At 51.7% G+C, this 26,456-nt stretch overlaps 9 protein-coding genes across 9 annotated transcripts; 3 read left to right on the top strand and 6 right to left on the bottom strand.

Moving 5' to 3' along the window:
- Positions 1-365: 365 nt before the first annotated feature.
- N7532_011045 (pentatricopeptide repeat protein) lies at positions 366-2,927 on the bottom strand (the record flags this gene model as incomplete). Its single annotated transcript, XM_056623536.1, has 1 exon — positions 366-2,927. The coding sequence occupies one exon, from the start codon at positions 2,925-2,927 to the stop codon at positions 366-368; it is 2,562 nt and encodes an 853-aa protein (XP_056468524.1).
- Positions 2,928-3,096: 169 nt separating this feature from the next.
- On the top strand, positions 3,097-5,566 carry N7532_011044 (uncharacterized protein; the record flags this gene model as incomplete). Its single annotated transcript, XM_056623535.1, has 8 exons — positions 3,097-3,156; positions 3,210-3,422; positions 3,475-3,548; positions 3,602-3,836; positions 3,889-4,028; positions 4,078-4,351; positions 4,404-4,528; positions 4,582-5,566. 8 exons carry the CDS (start codon positions 3,097-3,099, stop codon positions 5,564-5,566), a joined length of 2,106 nt encoding a protein of 701 aa, XP_056468523.1.
- A 192-nt stretch (positions 5,567-5,758) lies between these two features.
- N7532_011043 (uncharacterized protein) lies at positions 5,759-7,077 on the bottom strand (the record flags this gene model as incomplete). Its single annotated transcript, XM_056623534.1, has 5 exons — positions 5,759-6,501; positions 6,553-6,689; positions 6,747-6,810; positions 6,864-6,983; positions 7,035-7,077. 5 exons carry the CDS (start codon positions 7,075-7,077, stop codon positions 5,759-5,761), a joined length of 1,107 nt encoding a protein of 368 aa, XP_056468522.1.
- Positions 7,078-7,229: 152 nt separating this feature from the next.
- N7532_011042 (snoRNA-binding rRNA-processing protein NOP14) lies at positions 7,230-10,005 on the top strand (the record flags this gene model as incomplete). The annotated part of the gene is made up of 2 exons (XM_056623533.1): positions 7,230-7,517; positions 7,579-10,005. 2 exons carry the CDS (start codon positions 7,230-7,232, stop codon positions 10,003-10,005), a joined length of 2,715 nt encoding a protein of 904 aa, XP_056468521.1.
- A 1,955-nt stretch (positions 10,006-11,960) lies between these two features.
- N7532_011041 (short-chain dehydrogenase) lies at positions 11,961-14,018 on the bottom strand (the record flags this gene model as incomplete). Its single annotated transcript, XM_056623532.1, has 1 exon — positions 11,961-14,018. One exon carries the CDS (start codon positions 14,016-14,018, stop codon positions 11,961-11,963), a length of 2,058 nt encoding a protein of 685 aa, XP_056468520.1.
- Positions 14,019-14,833: 815 nt separating this feature from the next.
- N7532_011040 (uncharacterized protein) lies at positions 14,834-16,757 on the bottom strand (the record flags this gene model as incomplete). Its single annotated transcript, XM_056623531.1, has 3 exons — positions 14,834-15,862; positions 15,925-16,284; positions 16,362-16,757. The coding sequence occupies 3 exons, from the start codon at positions 16,755-16,757 to the stop codon at positions 14,834-14,836; spliced, it is 1,785 nt and encodes a 594-aa protein (XP_056468519.1).
- Positions 16,758-16,931: 174 nt separating this feature from the next.
- Positions 16,932-18,143, top strand: N7532_011039 (putative G-patch domain protein; the record flags this gene model as incomplete). Its single annotated transcript, XM_056623530.1, has 2 exons — positions 16,932-17,045; positions 17,187-18,143. 2 exons carry the CDS (start codon positions 16,932-16,934, stop codon positions 18,141-18,143), a joined length of 1,071 nt encoding a protein of 356 aa, XP_056468518.1.
- Positions 18,144-18,561: 418 nt separating this feature from the next.
- Positions 18,562-19,719, bottom strand: N7532_011038 (uncharacterized protein; the record flags this gene model as incomplete). Its single annotated transcript, XM_056623529.1, has 1 exon — positions 18,562-19,719. The coding sequence occupies one exon, from the start codon at positions 19,717-19,719 to the stop codon at positions 18,562-18,564; it is 1,158 nt and encodes a 385-aa protein (XP_056468517.1).
- Positions 19,720-20,660: 941 nt separating this feature from the next.
- N7532_011037 (uncharacterized protein) lies at positions 20,661-25,541 on the bottom strand (the record flags this gene model as incomplete). The annotated part of the gene is made up of 5 exons (XM_056623528.1): positions 20,661-20,705; positions 20,770-20,876; positions 21,019-21,455; positions 21,500-21,530; positions 23,948-25,541. The coding sequence occupies 5 exons, from the start codon at positions 25,539-25,541 to the stop codon at positions 20,661-20,663; spliced, it is 2,214 nt and encodes a 737-aa protein (XP_056468516.1).
- Between the last annotated feature and the right edge of the window lie 915 nt (positions 25,542-26,456).

The raw sequence follows: 26,456 nt of genomic DNA, 5'->3' as shown, positions 1-26,456 counted from the left end.
CGGTTAGCTACAATACATTTCTTGAAGTCTAGCTAGAGTTTCGGACATATTGAATACAGATGAGAAATCACCTGCATCCCTTGCCCAGTGCGAGATAGAGATGGCAATTATATTGTGCCCTCTTCTGTCTTAGAGAGCTTTCGGGGCATTGCTTCCTTGGGCTGTGGCTAGGAAGCAACAACTGAAGACAAACTAAGACTTTAAGTGAGAAAAGAAATATTGGAGTAAGGTGTATGATGTGGTATTACAAATAGAGTTCAAGAAATAATATACAGGCCTTCTTCCGAGGCTTGGGAAAATATACTAATCAACGCCATTCCATGCAGTGCAATATCCAAATCAAATGCCCACTCCAAATGGTTCGGCTAAAGTAGCTTGCTGTCATCGACGCCCAAAGGCGAGCCGATATCGAGCCCCTGGACTTGCATTTCTGCTGCAGCCGCTGCCAGCTTTTCTTCCACCTGAGCAGGGTCGAGACCCTCCGCACGGCTCAAAACGATACGCAGTAAGCTGGCCATGATCTCAAGCTGGTACTGCTGCTTTTCGTGGGGATCCAGCTGCTCAACACTCAATCCTTGTGTTTGCAAAGCCATGGATTTTCGTTCACCTAACATCTCCAGTAGTCGCGAGACTTGGGTGATGTTCTCTTTGTTTCGGGGTGTCGAGGATAAGTGACGCAAGCGACGCTTTGGAGTGTTGGCGGGGACGCTGGCCAAACGTGCGACTTGTACAATGATCAATCGGGCAGTTGTATCGTCTGGTGCATTGCCGAACACAGTCCACATAGAGTGCAAGGCAATGAGTGTGCCGGGAATGTCCTTGGACAAACAAAAGCAACGTACTACCTGGTCGTACAACTCCTTCGAGAATTGTGACTGTGTAGTTTGCTGGTCACGTGGTGATAGCTGTGAGTACCACCGTGACATATTGGCGTATAGCTGGCGTGCGGATGGGAAGCCAGAGTCAAATGCAGTGCGTCCACGGTCGTATTGCAGTTTTGCGCAGTCCCATAGACAAGCGTAGGTTTCGAGATCCGCTCGAACAGCGAAAGACATCTTTTGGAATTTGGACCAGAGTGTTCGGATGTCTTGCTTGCGAAGATCGGCATATAGAAGGTGATTCATGAAATATGAGTTTGGTTGTATATGTGCATCTCCAAGGCATTTGACCAGATATTTCACCATGTCATCATCACCTCGGCGAGTGTAGTGGAGAAGCAGAATCGAAAAGGTCTCGATGCTGGCAGACGGCACTTCGCGCATTAAGAATTTGGGAATGCGACTGGCATCAACCTCCTTTTGCATGTTCTCGAGACGAGGGGGTGGCTGAGATGGCTGGAATCGTTTCCAAACGGTATCGATTCGGTGTTGAATCATAGCCCATCCAAGCCGTTCTGCCTTGTCCCTTGCGGCAGCGTTGCCCATGCGTAGCCAACCAGCCATCACACCGTTTAGGTGCTTGCTATCCGGTCTGATGCCACGTTCGTACATTAGCTCAATGACCAGTGCGGCCGAGTCCACTTCGCCCATTCCAATAAGTTTCTTCATCCAGCTAGCATAGAAGAATCGGTTTTGGAATCGACGAGGTAACAGCGTAAGTGCTGAAAGAGAAACTTTGTTAACAGCCTTCTCGTCGATGCTCGAGGCATGAAGATTGCCAGCCAGACCAAGGGCTGCTTGATATAGAGCCGTGGAATCATTCGCTGGATCTTTTCCTGTCACCATCATGTCTTTGAAGATGGCGACGGCGGTATCGAGTCGGCCGGCTGTAAGAAGACCAATGCTGACTCGGTCATAATCTTCCATAGTCATATTCGGACCAAGGAATGTCTTGAGTTGTAGATACAACGCCCACGCTTTCACCTCGGCCTCTTTTCCGGGTTCATTCCCCCACGCGGTGATGACCGGGATCAACACACGTGGTTGACGAGTATTGTCATTTTTGAGGAAGGCCAGCGCAATGTCCTGTGCTCGCTGGGGATTGTTCTCAGCTGCAAACAGTCGCACGCCGAGCATCCAATACTCTTCCAGATCTTCTTTCTTCTGTGATAGGTCAGACTGGTATGCCTCCCACTGTTCCAACGCCTTGGTCGTGTCGCCACCATCCTTCAAAGCTTCGATATATGAAAGAATTTGAGGCGTGGTGAGAGATTTGCCGACGGCAGTCGCATCTTCGACAAGAGCCTGCAAGTGTGTTGATCGTGTTGACTTGGCCGATTTGTCTGCCGCCTGTGACTCCCAAACCATATCCATCACCTCTACCGGAACTGCATTGAGAAATCCTGGTATCGTCTGCTTGCACCGGCGGTAACACTTCCAAACCTCCTGTCTAGCGCCTTCATCCGACTCATTTGTGCTATATTGCTGCAATGAGCTCTTTAATCGCGTAGCATATGGATGAGACTTCGGTCCTGCGAGCTTTTCCTCTTTAGATCGTCTCGCAGCCAGCTTATGACGCCGCCTGGCACTGTCCTCCCAATTCTCCTGCTCGTCTGCCAGGCCGCTGAATTCCTCCTTCAACATATTGTCCAATTCGTCATCAAACACATCGTTCAGCGATAGCTGTGGCTCCACCGGACCACGCTCTATCTCGTATTTCCGCAGAGCCTCCAGGGCAATTTTGCGGTCGTTCTCCGGCAAACTTTGGATGAATGGACTGCTGGGGTCGAAAGGTCCCTTCTCCAACTCTTTGAGCTCCTCCTCGAGCTTCGCCAGCTCCTGTTCTACTTCCTCTCGCTCCTCATTATCCTCGGCCTCGGGGTCGACCTGGCGGTGCTTCTTGCCGTCTTGTTCGTAGAAGGTGACTTTATCGTTCGGCCCGCCAAAGTCGAGCCGGCGCGCGGCTACAGCGGAGAAGGGGCGCCGGGGAATTGATGGGCCGCGAGCCCCATGGTAACATCGAGCTCCTCGAACGAACTGGCGGAGCATATGGGATTAATCGGTCATAGGGGAAGGTGGATGACAAAAAGCGGCGACGTATTGAAGTTGCGGACTTCCGTCGATTTCCCCTTTTCGGGTTTAGCGCGTTCCGCCCTCCGCGAAGTTGCGCCTGCGTCAACTTGTCCGTCGGCGCGTTCCTCTTGAATCGCACCCCGCAATGGATCCGAATGGCCTAGAAGAGGCGTTGGACCTGTCTCGGGACAGGTCACAATACCAGGTATGTCTTTCTCGTAGGAGCTCTTGAACCACGCTAACATACGGCCAAACAAGGGCGTTTATATCTACCAACCCGCAAAACCTGGGAAACCCGCCGCCGAACGAGCTCCGAAACGTCGCAAGGTCTCATCTGCTGACAAGGGAGAGCATACTTTCAATAACGAGACCTTCGTTCCCTTGCTGAATGGGGAGGAGAGTACGGAGAGTGTGCAACTACGACATGAAACCTACGAACAACTGTGGAAGATGCAGGAGGACAAGATTCAAGTGAGCGACACGGAATTCGTAGAGGGGACCGCTGCTAATGGTGGGATAATAGGCAATTCTCGAAGATGTGGATGCCGGTGTCTTGGCAGATGTTCTGTCTTTTGTGAGAGAGACCTCCCCCCAAACGTATGACCCCTTCACTTTGGGATTGGTGACGTGTCGAGCTAACCATGCTCTAGATGCGATGGATGTATTCCAACAGCGTTAGTGACAGTGGGCTCTAACGTCTCGTCATTGAGCCGTCTTCTTGCGCGTCTCAATGATCAATTGATCTCGAACGACGAGGGTGGTGTCGTGGTCTTGGAGTCAGGCGACGCCCCTAACTTGAAAACAGCCCTGAAGAACATCATTCGAGCGGCGGTTGCTAATACCGAGGGAAATGATGGGTATCAAAGATTGCTTACGGATCGTTCTGTGCGTGAACAAAAAGGCGCTCTCGACGAAACTCGTGCTAATAGTTGAAAAGGGGCCTCGAGTACTCGGATATGACTTGGAATTGCTCAACGAGTACGTCCAAAAGAAAGGGACCAACAAGCTGGTTCTCGCGCTGCGGGATAGCGAAGCTTTCGACACAGGCATGCTGACAGATCTGTTGTCGCTATTCGAGTAAGAATGGCATCCCAGATAGCATGAAACCTCAACTGACCCACTCTAGATCATGGCTCGATCGCATCCCATTCACATTGCTACTCGGAATCTCCACATCCGTTGAGCTTTTCGAAGGTCGACTTCCCCGGTCGTGTGTTTCTTTGCTCCAGGGCAAGCATTTCGAAGTACAAGAAGCAGGCAACTGTGTCGACCGAATCTACGGAGCTCTTCAAGCCGGAACGGACAACAAGTTGTGGCTCGGTCGTAACATTACTAGCACCCTGTTTGAAAAAGCGAGTGACTATTTTCAAACACCAGAGACGTTTAGTCGCATGGTCAAGGTAAATATGCCCATTCCTTTTTGTGATGATTGAAGCTCCTAACATGGTTTAGTATGCGTATATGTCACATTGCTTCGCCAATCCTCTGTCCGCGTTACTCTTGCCAGGTCCCGCGAATCCGGAACGGTTTCAGGGTAGTTTCCTCGAGGCCGTTCGAAATTTGCCATCTTTTCGGATGTAAGAGAAACACCCCGTCATATAGGTAATAGCATGTGTTAACGTTTCCATAGGCATTGTGAAGACCTAATTGAAGCTGGCTCGTCCGATGAAGTCAGGGATTTGCTCGAAAACGACCAACATCTCTACCAAGAAATGTTCAAGCATTTTGACATCGGCCGGCAAAGAATGCGGGACATTTTCGATGTCGTATATCTCATTTGCGGCTGCCTCCAACACACCCAGAGTACCAAAAAGACGCCGTTCTCGGAACTTTCAGTGCGTGCCCTATCTGGCGACCTTGGTGAATCGCAAGTTGTGGATGACATGATCGCTACTGTGAGAGCAATGGATTCAGAGAAACTCTCGAGTGTTCTCAAAGATCTTCCGGAGACCTTGTCCAACGATTCTACTCTCACCGAAATCAAAACCGACTTCAAGACATTGCTGGAAACATCACCAGACTCCGAGCCCTTGCGCAGCGAGTACAACATCAACAGTTCTGTCACCAAGACAACTGTTGTCCAGCAACGCATCCAGCTCAGCAAAGGCAAAGCCAACCTATCCGGGCAGGATCTCGAGTATACCAAGATCGTCGACCGATTGGTTGCCGCTTTGCAGGAGTATTTCACAGAGACGTTGATCCGGCCACAGGAATTGTTTATGCATGAAGCTTTCCTTTTCGATCTGCGCAACCCGCTCAAGGAGAATTTCGCACCTCGCCCACGCTTTGCTATTGAGCGTGCTATGGGAAGCCCTTTCGATTACTTGATTTCGTCGTCCGAAAACAGCCAAGGTGGTGCCAAAATCTCTGCGAAGCAGCCACCTGCCGCGATATTGTATCAGCTTTATCTCGAATCTGGCGCGTTGGTCAATGTTCATGATCTGTGGCAAGCCTTCTATGCCGTGTTCGAAAGCGATTCAGACAATAAGACGGATGACCGTATTGTCATGGCCTTGTTCTACGGGGCTTTGTCTGATCTGAAGATGTTTGGCATGGTTAAGAATAGTCGCAAAAAGACCGATCACTTGGCCAAGTCTGCGTGGCTGGGGTTGTAGTCGCGAGATTCGTGTCATCCAGAAATTTCAATCACTTTATTTTACCAGAGATACACGTAAATTTGAACTTCAATTGATCAATTTCCCTAGTCTGGGATGGGGTATCATAGACATGCAGTTAAAATTTGCAAAAGAAAACATTCCGGGCTGCGTGCAGCCTCAGTTGCCGGGATTTAAAAGGTACCTCCAGCTTTATTCTCCAGGCTGGAAAGGTCGTTGGATGATGTCCCCTCTCCCGAATGGTCGTCCCCCTTCACTCAGAACCATTGCCTCCCTCCGCCGTCGACGAAGAGCTTGCTCCTCCGCATTGCCCGCTTGGTGTCTCCTTGAGGGGGATTCGGAGTACGCTCCGGCAGTTTCGCCAGCAGTTTCCTCTCCGTTTATCATCCAAGCATCGCTATCATCAAATTCGGCATCTTCATCATCATTGTCATCGCCTTCATTGTCCTCATCGTCTGTATGAATAGTCGGTACATCAGTGAGGTAGCAAATAAGAGGTTTGCGAACTTTGCAGCCGTTTTCTTCGATCATGCTACCCATGAGACCACTTTTTCGGAGCTGCTTGACGGCATCTGCATTTGTAACCAGGGTCGCAAATATGGAGCTCATGACCGCATCGTCTGACCACCATGTCTTCATGAGCATGGCTATATCCTGCCGGCGGGCTGGCTCTTGCAGTGCGCACGGGAATGGGTATCTGTTGAGCCACCGAGAGATAATGCCTGCCTCTAGTGCCCCGGGAATATTAAGTGGTAGCAGAGCATTCAACACATGAAGTGCCTTCTTCTCGCCCAAAGGTCTGGTTTTAGGGAGAATGGGCGAGATTGTCGTAGTGGTTATCTCGGTATGCTCCTCAAGGAAATTGCAAAGACAGTTGACCAAGGCTGTGTATGTCTCAATGTCTCGGAGCCGAGTGGTAACAGAGGTTCGAGACACTATCATCAGTTAGCGTTGTTTCTCTTTGACAGGTGAGCCGGTGAGCATACAAGCCCGGTTCGAAACTAGAAAGTAAAGCGCAGTCAATGATCTGTCTTGCCGAACTTTGTCCTTACTTGACAGATCCTCAAGTAACAAGTCCCGCGTCTCGCCCTTGGTTGATCGCTCGGAGAGGATTCGTAGTGCCCTATGAATCATTAGTCGGCGTTTTTGAGATACGAGTACTCATGGGGTAATATCATACGCGGCTCGGAGGTCATGGCTGGTGCTTCCGCTCGAAAGCTTTAGAAGGGTATCCAATTTGAGAACTGGCCGGATGTCAGAATATGCTTCACCGTAACGTAGGAATGTAACCATTAACCCTCTTCTGTTCCCTCGCTAATAATCTTGTCCTCCTTCTCGACGTGTTTGATCTCGGTCAGATCGACAACTTGGCGTAGATCGGTGGCGATGCCACGCACGGCAAAAAATAGAGAGACGCCTGTGGCGATAGTTAGTAGACTGTAGTTATTCTTCGTCAGATCCATCTTACCTAGGCATAGCCATAGCACGCCGTCCCCCGAGAAAGGAGCCATGGTGGGTAGGTGAGGAGTTGGAGATGAGATGCGGAGAGGCGGTATGGTGGGCAGAATCTCGATCGGCCGAGGCGGTGAGCCTATTTTTTCCCTGGCTGCTTTTGCAGCCGCGGAAAAAATCCACTTCGCAAGAAGGCCTTTTCCAGACAACAATGCCTCCCTCGCAGCTGAAGCAGCTGAAGGCTTCTCTTCGGGACAGCGGGGTGATTGGCCCCCAGCAGTCTAAGAAGCAAAAACGCCAAAATGCGAGGACCGGCGTCGCAGCGCAGAATCGGAACCAGCGCAATGAGGCTCTGCAAGCCATTCGAGATCGGTTCAACCCTTTCGAGATTAAGGCTCCTAAAAACAGGAGTAAATTCGACGCGACGACCCGCGATGGCAGTTCGACGACTGCGGGAGGCTCCCGCCCTGGCGTCACGAAGTCCTTGGGCGAGGAAAGGGTGCGTTGCATATCTCAAAGCTCGTTCTGGTCAAGAGCCCCAAGCTAACGATCAATTGTAGCGTCGCGCCACACTACTGAAAGAAATGAATAGCCGACACAAAGTTGGTGGAATACTGGATCGCCGCTTCGGTGAAAACGACCCCACGATGACTCTCGAGGAACGAGCCGCCGAGCGATACGCCCGAGAGAGCCAGAAGAAATTGCGGAAGGAATCAATGTTCAATCTCGAGGATGATGAGGATGATGATTTTCACTTTACCCACATGGGTCAACCTTTGACACTTGATGGAGCAAACGTTGACGATTTCGATGCCGACGGTCTGGATGGCCAGGGATCCGACGACGAAGGCCTCAGGAAACGGAAACGCGTTGTTGAGGATGACGGCGAAAACGAAGATTTCATCGACTACGAAGAAGAAGGCGAAGCTCAGCCCGAAAAAAAGAAATCCAAGGCTGAGGTCATGAAGGAGGTCATTGCCAAATCGAAGTTCCACAAGCACGAGCGACAAAAGGCCAAGGAAGATGATGACGATCTACGAGATGAGCTAGATCAGGAACTTCCTGATCTATTTGAAGCCCTCCGTGGCATGAAGGCCCCGCCTAAGAAGGAACCTGCCAAACAGGACCTATCAGGCGTGAACCCAGAGCGTGCTTTGTTGATGCAAGAGCCGGAGAAGAACACTGAGAGGGAATACGACCAACGACTAAAGCAATTGACTTTCGATAAGCGGTCCGCGCCGACGGATCGTACGAAAACTGCGGAAGAAAAGGCCGAGGAAGAGGCCGAACGATTGAAGAAAATGGAGGAGAACCGACTCAAGCGCATGCGTGGCGAGAAGGTCAGCGACGATGAGGAAGAAGAAGAGGATGACAAAGACTCCTTTTTTGCGGGTGATGAGTCGGAAGAGGAAGATGACGCAGTGGCTTTTGGACTTCCTACTACATACCAGCCGCGCGCTGATATGGGTGTCGAGGATGAGGACGACTTTGTCATTGACGATGACCTTGTGGAGACAAGATCAAATGTCAGTCTATCCTTGGATGGAAGTGATATGGAAGAGGAGGAACTCTCGGATGAGGATGATGAGCCAGATGTGCCAGAGCAGGAGGACGAGCTCATTAACGGAATGACTCTACCCACATCAACTACATCAACAGCCGTTGGCATCAGTGAATCTGCTACTGGCAAGTTGGCATTTACTTATCCCTGCCCGAGTGACCACGAGGGCTTCCTGGAGATCATCAAAGATGTGGCTACAGAGGATGTTCCGACCGTTGTTCAGCGCATTCGCGCACTGCACCACCCTCGTATCAAGCCTGGCAATAAGGATAAACTCGGAAAGTTTTCTGAGATTCTGGTTGAGCACGTTGCTTATATGGCCGACGAGACTGAGCAGCCTTCATTTGCTGTTATCGAAAACCTGCTGCGTCACATCCACTCTTTGGCAAAGAGCCATGCTATTCATGTCGCTACGGCTTTCCGTGCCCGTTTTCGTGAAATCTCGAACGACCGTCCGCTCAGCCTGCTCCCCGGTGACCTCGTTATTCTCACGGGTGTCTCGACTGTCTTCCCTACATCTGATCACTTCCACGCCGTCTCCACCCCGGCGCACCTCTGCATTGCACGATACTTGGGCCAGTGCAACGTCACTTCCCTGTCGGATCTGGCAACCGGCACCTTCGCCGCCAGTCTCCTCGTTCAGTACCAGTCCGTGTCGGAGAGGTACATGCCCGAGTTCATCAACTACGTGTTGAATGCTCTCTGCAACCTGGCACCCGCCGAACCTGCCAAGGAGATCGGACTTTTCCCTTCCCGCAAGACCGAGAAGTCTTTCCGACTGGCTTCGTCTAAGAAAATCACCCCTCGCAAGCTGCAGTTCAAGGACGTGATCAGCTCTCCGGCCAACCCTGAGGCCGAGGAAGAGCTCAAGTTGTCCCTTGTGAACACTCTTGTCTCCCTCCTTGGCTCCTCCTCGGACCTCTGGTCTGAAAAGTCCGCCTTCATCGAAATCTTCGCTCCCGCCCGCGAGGTGCTGCAGCATCTCCGCCAATCCTTCAAGAACAAGGCCTTTGTTGCAGCCCGCGATACCGTCCAGTCAACCCTGGACAAGATTAACACCGGCCTGGCTCAATCCCACCTCTCCCGTCGCCCTCTGCTCCTCCACAACCACCGCCCGCTGGCTATCAAATCCGCCATCCCCAAGTTCGAGGAGAACTTCAACCCGGACAAGCACTACGATCCGGACCGCGAGCGTGCCGAGGTCAACCGCCTCAAGAAGGAGTTCAAGCGTGAGAAGAAGGGAGCCATGCGCGAGCTGCGCAAGGACGCCAGCTTCATTGCGCGCGAGAAATTGCGCGAGAAGAAGGAGCTCGATGCCGAGTACGAGAAAAAGTACCGGAAGCTTATTGCGGAGATTCAGAGCGAGGAGGGTCGTGCCGCCAACGATTACGAGAGAGAGAAGAGGGCTCGACAGGGCAAGCGCTAATACATTTACCTTCATTTCTCGTGGAGGAAGTGTGCCGCTTTTCTCCTGTCTACTTATGCATATGTTTTGCTTTCTTTGTACATCTGTTGGATTGGTAGATACTCTCTTTGTTTTGCCCTTGGGCTGGTGCATGGCTGGGAATCAAAAGTCGAAATATATCCGCACATTATCATTACTTATCAATCTTTCTGTTTGGACATGTGTGGCTTTCATAACCGACATGGGTTTTGTCGGTGTCTAATTCAAGTACTCTGTATATTTGTTCGGGGCTGCAGTAAATGAACTACAGTTCCAATTATGGCGATTCAATCCGCAACGATTGACAGACTTGCAGTGCTCACCGAAACCAAGCCACTATAGTTTGAGGCTATGGAGGTACTAATCCTTGGTTGGATGCCAAGGACCAGGCAAACAGACGTGGCGCTGCAGGCTGTTAGACGCCAGCCCCTCGCCGTGCGGGCCATCAGACGACCTCGAGGGAAAACCAGAACCTCTTCCTGACATCCATGGAGCAAGACATCGACTTCGGGTCCTTCCTACTTGACTCATGAGGTTAACGACCGCGTTGCCCATGAACCTGTGGTGAATCATCATGACCTCCGGGCCGTCGGACCTAATCAACGACACCCAAATCCGCGTTGAATTCCACACTGAACTCGCCCACCGCTTCACGTTACAATCTCGCGCATCCCCGGCCGATTTGTCAGGAGGCAAGAAACGAAGGACGTATGGGAGGAGGAAGAGAGTCTCCTGGGAAAGGGCGCCTATGGCACTGTCAGCCGGATGAGATCCCTCTTATGAAAACCCGTCGCTTTAAGAATGGGTAAGAGAACACTGTGAATCGCAAACCACGTCTATTTGGCCTGTTCAGTTCGCGGACGAGGCATAGAGCGGTGTGAATTGAGGATAATTCAGGGCATGCATTTCGAGTTTGATTGGCATCTAAGCATTTTGTTGCTCTGTATCACGAAACATGATTCGACTTCCTTCCTGCGCGCACATATGAAAAGAATGCATGTGGTTGACAACAAGTATTCTCAATTCAACCAGATGATGAACACTAGCAGTAGCTGTGGACTATAAGAAAAGGGGAGTGATCTTTATTATCTTCAAATTATTATCACTTAGACTTTTTAGCCAATTAGGTATAAGCACCCCTAACCCTGGCTCCTAATCCCGATTCTGCAAGTCTCTCCCCAGAACAAGGGCGGTATCAAAAGCGGTCAGCCACGAACCCTTTAAAAGCCTTCGCCCTTTCATCCTTTCACCTAATGCAGTCCCCGACCGGTAGCATTCACGCATTTTTTGCCTACTGAGTTCCCCTCCAATCTCAATCCGCACGCCGTGAAAAGAGTACAGGGATATTTTTCACCTATGTGCTTAAGATGGGTATGATGCTCTAATTCTCCCTAACAAAGGGATTATTGATTGTCACTCAAGCTTTAATTATTGTCTTTCTTAAGTATAGAGGTGACTGTGGCCTCTGAACTCTTTTCACGGCGCGTGGGTTGAGATTCGTAGGGAACTCTGGATCCAGAGAATGGATGTTGCTTGGTTAGGGTTGGGTTATTGATTTTGGCGTAGATGAGACGGAGTTGGAATTAGGTGTTGCGGCAGAAACCTTGAGCGTTAGCATGCGGCGGTCATGAGGGAGGTTCAAATCTCGTGGCGAAACTGGGTGGTGGGCGGTGTCCCTCACGGGTGCGACCTTTGTTTCCCGGTGGGTCTGTGCCAGATGGCGTGGCTATGCTTTGTTTACATAGAGGATATATGGGGGTCAGATTTGCCGCGTAATTTCGCGCGTTATTATGGCGAAACCGCCAAGCCCTCAATACATGACCCATGGAATGGGGGTCAGATTTCTGTATTGACCTTGTAAGAGGGCTGTTTTTACATTCCAATCCCCCTCCTTCTTCTGCCGGCAGAAAATCAAAAATCAATTCACTATGGAGTCGCTAGCGAGCTTTTGAGAGAAGCTGAGATAGCTGGTAAAGCGAAAGCTTGCCTCTGCACCGTACAAGCTCTAGCTCCTCAACAGCTGCGTCCAGAGACAGGCCCTTACCATATCTAGCGTAGATCTCGTCGATGATAACTTTTCGGCGGCAAAACATGACCCTTTCGCGAGAGGAAGGCCGCCAGGTCGCACCATACGATCTCTCTAATGACTGGACAGATGGATTTGCACCTAACCCACATGTCCATTCTCTCCAGACCTCCGGCACAGTCTGTATCGTACGAGAGAGCGAGTAGAGAGATCGAGAGGGGGATAATAAAGAGGAGGGAGTATCGATCCCCTGTGGGAGAAGCTGCTGCTTATCTACAGGAGGCTGCAAAGATGATGCCTCCGATAGACATGCTGCTAGCTGAGAAGACGGTGTGAATGAGTCCGAGTCTGGTGTCCGCGCTTCGATAATAGAGGTATCCATGGCTCGTACGGCAAAGGTAACGTGACCAGAAAGGAGATCATGAAGCTGGCGAGAAATCTTTCTAAGCTGTTCATGAGCCTGATAACCATGAAGATCAACCGCCTGATGGATATCCTTCTGGAGGACACTAAGACGGTCGGCAATAATAGGAAGCGTCTGCCGGAGCTGAATCTCCTGAGGGGTCTCCGTACAAAGAAGGGACTGCCGTATTTGCTCTGCAAATGCAGTATAGTCTTCTCGTGCAAAGATAGGATCATCCCACATTGAATGCCGGGGGAATTGCGCCTGTAGGAGAACCGAGTCCTGGAGGAGGATGATCCGTAGTTGATTCAGTAGCTGCAAAAAGCCTTGGGCTGCCATATCATCTCGGTCTTCCTGCTCCTGACTAGTAGCCCCGCTAGGTGGCTCATTTGTAGGATCGTTGGACTGGAACCAGGCAAGCCACTGATCGATCCATGGCCAGAGAGCTCGTACGAGGGAATCTGGAGGTTGAATTTTTGCTCGAGGAAGATAGTAGTTCCCAATTGCATCGGGCTGGAAACCAGCCATAGAACGAAGGAATTTCCGCGGCAGATGCGTCAGATAGCAGTTAGTTAAGGCATCCTGATTCCATTGACCAGCACGGCGGATCTGGTTCTCTTCCACACCTTCTAGCTCGGCTTGTTTTGTCCCCTGAGCTCGGCCTGCATGTGTCTTCTTGTCGGTAGAGAGATTGATTGCCTTATAGACCTCATTGGCCCATTTCAGCTGGATTTCGTACGAGATTGGCTTCTCTCGATCTGAGCCCTTGAAGAAGTGGAAATTATACCACTCTGGCCGGCTCTGAAACCGAGGCGGCGACTCCCCTACTATCTGCCAGCGATAAAAGAGATAAAAAGCCGCCTGGCTCATCGTACAAAGGAGAGGATCCTGATGGCGCATTACCCCCATATACTGCAAGCGGCCAAACTGGTTAGTCTTTCCATTATTCATAATCATGATCATTGGCCAACAGGGGGTCGGTCCTTCGTTGGGTAAGGAGATAGTGAACAGGTCAGGAAACTGGAGTTGCCGACGCGATTCTCCACGAAGGAGCATATTGTGACTGAAAAGGAAATCCACGGCCGTGCGAAGATAGGACTCCTGAGCTTGAGGCTTTCGATGCTTAAGATCTTTTGTTCGCCATCCTTGCCAACAGTATCGTACGAAGTCCTTGATTTTATCCTTGGAATATCCATCCTGCAGGGTGCCTGCAGCTCGGTCAAGATACTGCTCGCGCTTTCGCTCGCTTTCCTTATGTAGTCGGCCAGTCATCAAGGCGGAAACAGCATATCCACGGGGGTTAGGGAAGCTATTCGTACCAATGCTTTTTTGGAACTTCCAGAGGTCCACAATAGCATTGATATATTGAGTGATTGAATTGCTTCCCAGGGTTTGTTCTACCTTTGATCCATCTGGCCGTGTACGATCCTTCTTATATTGAGAGGACCGAAGAGGTCGATTAAGAACCTCAGTGTCAAGAAAGTAGACAAGCTTCTTCTCTGTGACTAGTTCGCCGTCTGGGAAACCCTGCTTTTTGCAGAAGCTCTGTAGCATCTCGTTTAGCATCTCGTACGAACTAGAGACAACAAGGGTGTTCCTTTACCTGCCATTCCTTATGCTTGTTAACATAAGCCTTTGATGTATTCTTAGGCCGCTGGCTTCGCATGTAGTGTAGGGCCTTGATGCTGTGGAGGTTTAATCGGTCCTGGAGCTCAATCTGCGCTAGCTCCTGGGTCTGTGATGATGGAGGAGAGGAGCAGGGAGTAGAAGGTGATGATAAAGCCATTTTTGATTAGGTTCGAAATAGTGTTCTCTCTTTCTCTCTTTCTCTTGATGATGAGATGCGTGTAGGTAGGAGTAATGACAAGAGAGGAAGGAACGCGACGTGGAATTCACACAGTAACCAGCTGCCTTTCTTACCACCCTTCCTACCGCCTATCCCCATCATCCCTAATCCCCCCCCCCCCTTGATTCATCGTAAGGTACTGTCATAGCCCCGTAAGGGCGCGTACGAAGCTATCCCTGGCTTCAGGATTACTGCCAAGATTTCGCAGGCTTGATCTGCGGTCAGATATCTTGCGCGGGATGGGGGTCAAATGGGTGGGTGCTGTCAGATATCTCAGATATCCTGGGGGTCACGTGAGATTTCGCGAAATTTCGTGGGTGTGGATACATATCCATACTTGGTAGTTTAGCACGTCTCTCCCATAAGATGTTCTGAGCCCAGGTCGGAGAATAAATGTCAATGTGAGTTCATGTATTTTCCATTTCAGAAACCTTGAGAAGGTATCAAGTATGTAGATATATATGCACCCCACAACATCACGCATGTATACAGCAACACCTGAGTTCACAACACGACAATATACCCTAGGGTAGCATCACTGCCTCAACTCAACCCCAATACTAAGCAGATACTCACACCTCTCCCCCTGTGCAGTTGGCACAGTTTCCATACGCGTCTCATTAGTCCTGATAAAAATCCTCCTCTCCTCCCCCCAAGTCTCCCACTCCGGCGCCCCAGGAGCGCGAAACGTATTCGGATCCAACGCCCGCACAAAACTCGTCCAATATCCCTGCATCGCCGGCACAATCCCCTTATTAATCGTATAATATGACGCCGGTGCCTCCCCGCTCACATACTCCGGTCCCCAGATTGCGTTGACCTCCACCGTATGCGTCGTCCCTTCGCCGATCGCGTCGTGGTGCGGGTCTTGTACGGCAAAGTGGTAGTTCCAGCTTTTCTGGCCCGCGGAAGCGAAGACGCGGGACATTTCGACGCCGGGGCAGATGTAACGGAGTTCGCCGTAGGCTTTGCTGGTTGGGGGCCAGTAGGGGGCGGCGCCTGGGTATGTTTTTGTTTGGGAGGGAGTTAGGTAGAGGCTGTTTATTTTGGAGAGGTGGGTGGGTGTTAGGGAGGGGAATTGGTCTTTTAAGAAGGTGTCGGCGGCCGAGAGGGTGGATGTGTTTTTCGGGACGAAGATTGTGCCTTCGTCTGTGTCGTCGCCGAAGATTACGGGGACTTTGATGAATTTACCTGCGCGGAAGAGGGAAAGTGTGTGGTCTTGGACTAGGTCACCGTCAATTGTGGGGCTGTAGAGGTATAACGGGTTGTTGGTTCCGCCAGGGAGGGGTGTTTTGATGTTCTTATGTTGGAGGGTGGTGATGTCGAGACTCCGGAGGCAGGAGAGCGTGTCTGCTGTGCCGGCGCAGCCGGTGCGGCTGACCAGATTGTCGTACGAGAATTGGCTTTCGGAGATGTTGAGCATTGTCCCGAAACTTTGTGATTCGGCGGCGGCGCCGATGAAGAGGTTGTCATTGCGGCCGCCGTAGGCTGAGAGGAGGAGGGTGACGGAGGCGCCGCCGGCGCTGTCTCCGCCGATGACGACGTGGTTGGGGTCTCCTCCGAACTGTATACAGTGCAATATGTTAGAAGTACTTTTATGATGGTGACGGAGAGGGCTGATATCACCTTGCTGATATGCTTCTGTACCCACTGCAGGGCCTTAATCTGATCTTTCAACCCGTTATTCAGACTACCCCCCTTTTCGACTTCCTCGCCAGCGAGAAACCCGTAAGGCCCCACGCGATAGTTGAATGTGACGACAACAATATTATGACCTGACGCTTCGACAAGACCGGATCCATTATAATTGGCATTTGAGAGCTCAGCAAACCCTCCGCCCTGAATGAAGAAGTAGACGGGCAATTTCGAGTTGGATCTCATTGCCCTCGTCGGGGCATATACGTCCAGGAAGAGACAGTCTTCCGATGTGAGTCTTGGAATCGGCGCATCTAAGCTTTTTGCAACGGGGATGCAGAGGAATCCATGCTAGACACGTTATGTCAGTATCATTCGGACGTTTTTTTGGTGCTTCTTTCTGGCATTTGCTTCTGGGTGATACATACATGGTTGGCCTTCTGAACCCCTTGCTGAGCTACCGGGTCTCGAGGCGCAGCAAAGCGCAAATCCCCAACCGGAGGAGCTGCAAACCGCAATCCCAGCCACTGCGAGACGCCGTTCCGCAGCGAGCGGCCTTCATAACTGGTATAGCCCAGATCGACAACCGGGGACTGCGCGCAGGCCAGCGATAGCCAGAAAAAAGGTATAGGAGCTCCATGACTGAGTCGATTACAGCGCGGAGAGAAGGATGCAGGCTGCATAGCCATATAAGAAAGGATGAGAGCGTGGGATAGGGCGATCGGGGTGTAGAAAAAGGGCCGAGGATGGCAGAGGGCAGGTCCAGAACCTGCTGGACCAAAGGAGCCATCGTCTCGGAGAAAGGCCGCTCCTCCCTTGCGCATTGCAGCAGGAGTGTGCATGAAAACAAGCAAAGGGCGGGCTGGCATCCAATTTGAGCCGAGCTAGCCCATTTCCAGCTTTGGAGAGCTCCACTTCTTTTTTCCCCGCAAAGATCGCAAAACCCAATCTGCGCGCGGGTCGCCGCGTCTTGCGTCTTTCACTCTCGAACGCACACCATGCCGTCCAACCATGAGGATAGCGAGGAAGAGGAGGACTACATGTCCATGATCATCGAGGAGCCCACGCAGAAGGAGACTTTCTCCCAACGGAAACGTCGGGAACAGCGCGAGGTACGTTAGCTTGGTGAGGTGCTGAGCTAGCTCCGAGTCCAGCTTTCCTCTCCTCCCCCCACTCCGTTCCCTGCTCCCATCCCCTCACTGCCTGCCTCCCTAGTCACTACGCGCACGCTAACTCCTCCCCCTCAATTCTAGGCTGAAGCTCGCGGACGAGTCCCCTCCAAAGCCGAACGCGCCGCCCAAGAAGCTGCCCGCCGCGATGAAGCCCTGGCGAAAAGTACCCTGGATCCCACCAACAAGGGATTCAAGATGATGGCCAAGCTGGGCTTTAAGGAGGGACAGTCCCTTGGAAAACAAGATGGGAGTTACGAGAATAAATCAAGTCAGCCGATCAACCCTGTGATGAAAGAAGGTCGTGGCGGTATCGGTCTGGATAGCGAGAAGAAGCGCAAGATCCGCGAGGAGGCCGAGGAAGCTTCGAAGAAGGTTAAGCAGGAGGAAGGCGATTATCGCGATCGGGTCCGTGAGGAACGCGAATTGAAGCGCACGGAGGCGCAGGTCCGGGGGGCGCAGAAGGTGGCGGAGCGGTTGGATACTGAGGCCGAGGAGGAGGCGCAGGAGCGTGGCGGGGATGCAGATGCATATGCAAGTGCAGGTGCAGGCCAGAACAAAGAAAAATCATCCGATACCGACACCGACAAGGTCCAGGATCACGATCAAGATGAGGAGAAGAAACCACAACCCCGCAACTACAAAACTACCAAATCAATCAACATCCTCTACCGCGGCCTCGTCCGCGAACGCGAAGACCGCGAACGAGACATGCAAGCCCGCCACGCATTGCACACCTCCCTCCCCTCGTCTTTCTTCCCGAACCCGCGTCTCCCCACTTTTGCGGGATCGGAGCTCGAGCGCGAAGATCAGCAGGCGCTTGGCACGCGGGATCCGCTCACGGCGGCCATCGAGCAGGAAGTCGATGACGAGGATCCCGAGCTGGATGCATTTAATGAGCTGGAGGCTAGCGAGCGGCTGCGGAGGCTTGTGGCGTATCTCCGGGAAACGTATCGGTATTGCTTTTGGTGTAAGTATCGGTATGCGAGTGAGGAGGAGTTGGAGTTGTGTCCGGGGTTGACGGAGGAGGATCATGATTGATTTGAGTGTGGCCTGGTGTTGTGCGGTACATTGATAGATCTGGGTATTAGACGGTGCGCTACTCTACGCTTTATGAGAAAATGAACCAGCACGGATTTGACTCTATGTACTCAACTGAAGTCTTCAGATGTCTATTTGCGTTCCGCAGACGTAATTATCCTCAGTGTTGAGTAAGTGCCATGCCTCGACTCCGTAATATAATGATAGTATACACAAAATTGAACCTGGTATCATAAAAGAATCCACACACATGACCGCCGCTCCCAGCATATTATAGACTGGAGTTCCACAGGTATATATCCTCAGTAGTTTGACGCACCGCGCCAAGCATGCAATGGAGAAGAAACAAAAAATATAAAAGAAAAGAAAAAGCAAAGAGTGAAAGGGTGAGAAAGCGAGAAAATGACCAACTTATTCCTCATTTCTCAAGTGTCCTCATCAAGTCCGCCAACGACCGATTCTTCCCCTTCTGCAGCAATCCATGACACCCCTCGCAGATCCGCAAACAACAATGCACACATCTATACCGGATCTCCCGGTCGTTCTTGTGGCAGGTCATGCAGAGCGTCGGACACCACACGTTCTGCGACACTGGCATGTTGCGGTGTTCCTGGAAACAGACATAATGCACTGTATTCAGCGGGGCCGTGGCGGGCTCGGAGTCTGGCGGTGGGGTAAGGCCCGGCGGGGCTTGCTCGTTGCTGGACATTTGTTCTAGAGGGGTACTTGCGCCGTCTGGAGTTGGAATGAAGTCTTCCAATGGTGTCAATGTCCCACTCTCGGCTTCGCCTGGTGGTGGGGAGAGGGTGACGGGCGGTGGTGTTGGTGGCAGGGCGTGCACGGGTGGTGCTTGTTGGACTGGGCGAGATGGAGCAGGTGATACGAGCTCTGGAGATTGGGAGATTTGCGGTGCCGTTGGCGGTGTTGGTGGGAGTGGTTGTACGTGTTGTACGGGTATAGATGCTGGTGCCGGTGAAAATACCGGGGCTGGTTCTGGCTGCGGCGAGACCGGGGTTGCAATTGTTGGCTCTGCAGGTCGAATTCCCTGAGACGCCTTTATAGTCGATGGCGAGGGTGCCTCTTGTTCGGGTTGTGGGGATGTCGGTGTACTACTTGTGGTCACAGTAGTTGTGATGGGGCCGGCTTGCCGGAGACCTCGAGATGGCGTCGGCGGCAATGGCTGCTCGTTTTTTGGCGGCAAGGAAGACACCACCGGAGACGCGGCCGGCCGAATGCCTTGTGGAGGAGAGGTGCTCGAAGCTGAGACGGCAGAGGTCTCGTTGGGACGGGAGCTGTTGCTCCCAACGGCGCGGCGGGGAGGAACCTTGGACGAAATCTGCGGCCGCGGCGGCAGCTCTTTCTTCGGCGGCACCGGGAGTTCCTTGGTCGGCGGTGGTGCTGGCGCAGGGTAACTGGAGGCGAGGGTCGGTGTGGCTTCCTCGGGAGTGCGCGCCTCGTTGGAGTTCTTGCGATGGAAGGAGAACTGCGAGACGGAGGCGGCAGTGCCGTTCTTCATGGCCGTCAGCGACGGCACACGCAGGCCACGGGGCCGCTTTTCGGAGTCGAAGATGGCCATGGCGAGCCAATGGCCTGGATAGCGTTGTGGTCTTGGTGGGTAATTTGCCTAGGGGAGGCGACTGGCGTGGCTGATTATCACGGTTATCGGCGCCACCGTTAGATCAGTCGATCACGATCTCGATCTCGTCGACGGTCGCCACGAGGCAACGGCTGGGAAGCAAATCGAGAGCGTGAATATCCTGCGACTTGTCGGAGGATAATGAGCAGAATGAGAGATGCGACAGAAAAAAGCGAGGCACCCCCGGTGTAATCTTAAATCGGGAGCAGCAAGTTTTGTACCTGAACCCACTTCGTCTCCCGGATCCAATCTTAGCTCGTCAGGGCCCTCCGATCCTCCATGCCCAATGATGCTTGCATCGGTTCGCGTGGCTTGCGATCGCATTGGCATGCCGCGGCGCAGTCATCGCTGCATCATCGCCGCGATCAGCCATTGCGGCCGGAATGGGCAACGGCCATGCAGCGATGGGCACTGCCGTGTCAATGCCGGACTCATTCTGTTTCAGATGTTCCTGGCGCAGTGGGGGCGATTGGACCCGTCAGAAACTTGGATGGCGAGGAGCGCTAGCGCCAATAGATCGAGGCGAGTCTCGTCCGTGGTTGGTGTTTGGTGTTTAGCACGAGTGAGTTGTCGGGACACCCCTGAGCCCGTTGAGAGCTATCGCTATCGCCCGCATTCCAGCGATGACGCCGATTTGGTTGAGATCGCTGGCACGGACTTCGCCGGGAATCCGGTTTCGTCATTCGGGCACCCCTCTACTTTCTATCTGGATCTACGTTGTATGTATACTTCTACATGTTCCCCCGAGGAGACGAAGGATCCCCGGACAAATTACTCTACGATCGACCGGGTAAATATTCCCGACGCAAACAGACCCAGGAGATACAGGTGTGCGTTTTAGTTCGCCTGATTCATTCATATTGTACAATCGTTTGTGCTGTTCAGCTCTCTTCAACGGGCATGTACGATCGGCGTTCTCGTGCAGCCTACAGAGTTAATTCCCCCGTTAGCATCTCCGCTCTTTACAAGGCAACCGGGCGTGCGTCTTACCTCGAGATATCGCTCAACCCACGGCTTGCAAACTGCCCACGCCAGCAGGCCGCCCGTCGCAAAAATAAAAATGAACACTACCGCCTCGTCTTTGCGAGAATCGCGCTCTAATTTAGCACATCGATAGTCAGTAAAGTTAGTTCTCGTGTCTGTTCCTCCTAGTCCGCTGGCATGCCGATCAACTAACAGCAGATCGTCCAGCGCAAACCGGGATGATCAAGGCAGCGGTCAAGAGGTGCAATCACATACGGAAACAGGTCGTAAAGACATCGTCCTCCTTCGCCCCTTTACATGTCGGCAGTTCGTAGTCCAGACAGAACTTGCGGTTGCAATCGTTGCAGCTGAGTTGGCGGTATTTCTTCGCGCGTTTGGAAAGGTCGAGGTCACCCTCCTCGCGTTCGTCGGGAATCGCGGACTCGGGATCGCTCTCGGTCTCGGAATTGGCTTCGGCGGTGTCGAGTGTGTTGTCAACTGCGCGCGAGTACAGATTCATCACATTGCTGAGGGGGTCCGATCCGGACTTGGCCGGGTCAAGAGGGATAATCGTGCTGTTAGAGAAGCAGGTGCATTTGCAGAAGGACGTCGGGGCTGCGAAGAGGTCTTGGATTAGGTTCCTGCTGTGTTGTGACGGCAGTTCGGTCTCCACGGTTTGCTGTCGTGAGTTTCCGCTGAGCAGGGTCGACTTACTGGAGGCGGCTGTGAGGGAAATAAGTGATAGCAGGGCAAGCACGAGGAGCATCCAGTGCGTCCGGCCTCGCGAGCTCCCGGTGCGCTGCATTTTGACGGTGGCTCGAGGGACGACAGCTCCGGGTCGCATTGATTTTGATGAGGAGGCTATCGCAGTTATCAGTGGTCACGTGATGTGTCTCAACAAGAGCTTGGCACTGTAGTTCCAATCCACCATGGTTTTTATCGTGGAATTTTACATCAATTTAAAATAATATAGTTATATATGTATGTATATAAATTTATTGTTCTTAAATTGTTGAAGACTTTTACTGAAAGATGATACAGTCTGGTCGGGTCGAGGCTTCGGAAATATTGAAGAAGACTTCCAATAGAGTTGTATATCCGCCCCGCTGTGGATTGTTTTCGCACTGCCTAGTATTAAAAAAAAAAAAAAAAACCTCTCACTATTCAAATCCTCAAGTAATGATAACTTCCCATTAAGCTAGATCGACAAGCTGTAAACCATAATCACAATATATCGGCCCAGCAAGGGGACTCGCCTGGAGTAGTGATGAAGATGCAGCGAATGATCAGTACAGACTGAGAATCATCGGTATTAAGGAGTGGATACAGAGTGGAAATCCAAATAACTATCGAAGTATTAGTTCTGCATTAGACACTTGTTGGCACGTGCCGGCTTTTCCGCCACGATCTGACTGCCAATCTAGCCAGCCACCTAAGTTATGGGTGCTCATTGAGTCGTGAAGTGGGCCATCCCTAACAGTGCCAAATTTGATCTGAGCTAATCGGGGGTCCTTCTCCATGTTTTTGCATAGACTATTCATTTTCCGTTCTTAAGTGACCCATATTGGAGAAATAGCATAGGTTTAATGCTGGGAGATCGTGCTGGCCCGGTTCACCCGCAATCTCGGGAATTTCAACTTTGATTTGACTCGTCGACGGTTTCGACCACCATGCAATATATCTTAATCTAGTGCCACCGCTGAATTTAGGAATACTGGTATATACTCTGCAGAGGTGGTGGCTGTGACTGAGATAGGTGATGAATATTCATGCTCTCATTGAAATGTCACGTAATAATTATGGACAGCTCATGGTAGCTCCCGAAATCTGAACAACACCGGTAACAGCGAAACGAAGAGACTTAATATATTCGCGAAGAAATAATAACAATAGGCGTGATGCGTTGCGCGAAGATATCAGTGGTAGATTATTCGGGCACACTGAAAACCCCCAATAAGATCAGCATCCAGCATTCGTGAAGCATTGCTTGTAGTCCGACGCGCACTCCTTTGGCCTCTCTACACAATGGTGCTGGTCATCTGGGTTTATATGTTCGCTTCTACAGATACTGAAGCTGATCTGTAGCTTTTGAAAATCCGAAGCACCCTAGCAGAAGTCGGATTTGCACTCGTCTTCGGGCCGGCAAGGGTTTCCTATGGCTCCCTTGCCAGGAAAATTGCACTTTTTGGTCGAGTCCCACTGAGTACTGCTGCAAACAAGATTTGGTGGGCAATCCTACTGTCTGTCACGATGGGCAGCTAGGAAGCCTCCCCGTCCTTCACTGCATCTTTTTGTCGTTGTTGCAAACGCCTGCACAGCATTGTTCATTGAAGGCGCATTTCCATCCTGGGATGACGTCGCCGGTAACGCATGTCTTGTCGGGACTGCAGACGACTTGCCTGCTGCCGCAGTCGGCGGTCGATGTGCAATCGTAGTTGGCTCTGCAGACGCTGTCAACGCAGAAATTGGATTCGCAGTCAACACCATAATTGCAAGATGCTCCGTTGTCGGCCTCGTATCTGTACATATCATATACGGGATTCCATGATTCTGCTGGAGCATGGTCCGTAAAATTGGCTCGATCTGAGAGATTCCCGAGAGGTTATCGCTAGGTGATTGTCGTGTGATTTGGGGGTGTTGTTGTGAGTGAGGCGCTTTGTACGGATAGAGTTGCAGGTGTTGAATTGGTCTGGGACGTTGGGCTTGTCTCGGCATCATCGCTCACGATGGCATTCTATGTGTTTACTATGAGATGCGAAGAAAATAATTTCGGCATGTTTGCAAGCTCTTCAGCTCAGGTTCCCCCGCCCTACAGCGACAAACACATTAACCATTGTTCATTTTCTTGGGTCGTGTTTGTGGCTCTTGACCCACGGTGGTTTCACACCGCTACAGATATAGATTCGCAGGATGGCATCTTTTCCCCGGGCCTTTTCTCCGAGATGGAGTCTCAATCATTGCCTAAGCAGGAGACTGTGAATCATGGAGTCAAGAGGCAAGAAGCGAAATAGAAATTTGTTCGAGCTGAAGGACCATGAGTAACTCTACAATGGAATATGGCTCATAGACAAGACATCACATGAGAATGATTATTCTAGTATGAATTATGTTCTATGCAATAGTTACAATGCAGCAATGGCTCCTGAGCAATGCTTTATACGACCCAAACCAAATTCAACTCCCCCTCATGATCTTCCCTTCATACCCTTCTTCCGGTTCTCTCTCTGTCTCTGTTCCTTGGCTGCATCACGCCGCCTCTTCTTCCACGCACGGTTGTTGTCACCGCGGTTCTCCCAAAACCACTTCGTAAACTCGGTCTCCTCCTTAAGTTCGTCCGCGCCTCGGGCCTTGGACACGGGAGTGTTAATAGACATGTCGTCCTCCGAGTCGTCCTCGTCTTCCTCGGTCCAGTTCATGCGTTTGTTGATCATGGCTGTGTCGGGAGTGGGAGCTGCGCTTCGCAGACCCCGATCTTGAAGGTCTCTTTTCGTGAATGGCGTAAATGGGGTCTGGGGCTCGGCAGACTTGGTCTCATCGTCAGACTCAATGTCACCATTCCCGAAGAAACTGAAGCCGGTATTGGTGTCTTCGCCAGGCTGGTCCCGAGAGGCGCCCTGGGTGTTCCGCTTGAAAAGAGCTTCCAAGGGGTGGACTTCATTAGAAGCAGGCCCTTCCGCAGCTACTTCCTTGGTGTTTGTTGGCTCGGAATCGGAGTCGGAATCAGAGTTGGAGCTAGAGTCAGATCCAGACTCCGATTTAGACTCAGAGTCTTCTGCGGCAGATGAGATGCCCTTGATGGGCGTTGTAGTCTTCTTTAAGGATGCGAGCTCCTTGGGTGCCTCCTTTATCACGACCTCCTTAGAAGACTTGTCAGAATTGCTTTCGGCATCGCTTTCGCTCTCACTCTCAGAATCTGAGCTCTCAAGCGAAGAACCGCTGGAAGATGTCCAATCATCTGATTCGCTTGATGGAACGGGGCTCTTTGACTTTTCCTTGACACCAAGGGCCTTCTTTGACAGACGCTTCTCTTTAGCTCCGGCGACCTTGCCTGGTCGGTAATTCTCCTTGCGACTCTTTTTACTCGGGGCTTCCTTAACGTCTCCAGAAGCATCTACCCATCCCTTCTCTTCGTCGAAGGTAGTTGAGGGCTTGACTTCTTCGCCGGCTGTTCGTAGGAAACTCGGGTGTGTGTATGTTTTCTCAAACTCGTGGACGACAGTCTCTCGCGAGGACTTCTTCTTTTTCTTGGCTTTCTTATCATCGGCCGCCTCTTCGGATGCTCGATTGGGTGGGAGGGTGGTCCGGAACAGAAGCTCGGATTTGTCGGTGTACTTGGATTTGGGCTGGGGCTTTTCCTTCTTGTCGTCCTTGCTCTTCTTGTCGGATTTGCGCCGGGAACCAGAAGGCTCTGTCCACGCTCTCTTCACTTTGCGATCCGAAGGCAGCTCATAACCCTCGAGCACGCTACTATCGGCATCCTCGGACTTGCGCTTTTTCGATTTCTTTTTCTCTTTCTCGGCGGGAACTTCCTCGGCCTCTTCGTGCCTTTGCCTTTTGGAAGGACGAGCAGTCTCGATCTTGAATTTCTTCCCCTTGAGAATGGAACCATTCAGCTTCTTCTTGATCTTCTCAGCCTCCATGGTCGGCAAGGTAATATATCCGTAGTCGTTTTCGGGGAATGTGGGAAGGCTGTGAAAGGAAATGTCGGTGGCCGACGATCGCATCGACGGTGGTAGGACCGAGGGGAGTAGTTCGGGCGTGAGAGGGGTGATGTGCAGTCTGATCGTCGTCTCTGTCATTGCATCGAAAATCTGGGTTCCCCCGGCCAGTTTTATGGGAGCGACACACCGATCCTCAGGTCCAGGTCGACTGCACTTTTTTTCTTCTCCGCAGAGCAGAAAGCAAATGATCTGCTACCGCCTGCCGAATCCAGCACAGATAGACTAAGTCTGCTGAGTAAGCACGAGACATTGCTAACAACAGACATAACAAAACAGAGTACAGTTAGATTACTGCTTTAATGGGGATTAGAAGAAAAAAATCGGATATTAGTGCCGAGAAGGAAACACAGACCCGAACTGAGGCTTTTCGAGCCGACTCTGTCCCAGCCCGTGTCACTCAGCTTGCAGTAGCTCCCTCTGGCTAACTAACTAGTTAGTTATTAGAAAATAACGTCAATAATAGCTGCAGGTGTCCCGAGGCTGGCACTCTACAGTATGGTACTAGGCGCTGGCAGGTCTAACTAATGCTGGCCGAAAGCTGGCAGGGCAAGGCAGGGCCAACGCTAGCCAAGTCGAGTAAGGCGCAGATGTACCCGGTACCAGCGCACCGGCCCCATCATCCAGCCCCAGCCGCGTACCCAGTACCCTCTCCCCTCTTCTGAAATCCGGTCACATTCAATCGGATCGACACACTGCAGGTCATCCCCTCCGTACTGTCCAGAGCTGCCACCGCAGGTCGAGATGAAGATGTACCGCAGCCCAGGTCCAGCTGAGTAAGCTACCATGATCTGGTCATGACGATATGGCACACGACCGGCGGCCAGGGCCAGGCCTCAATAAGACCCTCTGTAGCGAGCCTGACCAAAGGCAGGAATGGGGCTGGACGGGTCGCCAGTCGGGCAGTCGCCATAGTTAATCGGGCCTTAGTTCGTTGTGTAGTTGCGAGGGTCAGAGGGGTATCCGCCACATCCGACAGCAGATCTGGTCTTCTTA

This window comes from Penicillium argentinense (assembly GCF_028826775.1).
Source record: "Penicillium argentinense strain IBT 30761 chromosome Unknown utg000011l_segment0_segment0, whole genome shotgun sequence".
Taxonomy (NCBI): Eukaryota; Fungi; Ascomycota; class Eurotiomycetes; order Eurotiales; family Aspergillaceae; genus Penicillium; species Penicillium argentinense.
This window is presented reverse-complemented; position numbering and strand designations above follow the sequence as displayed.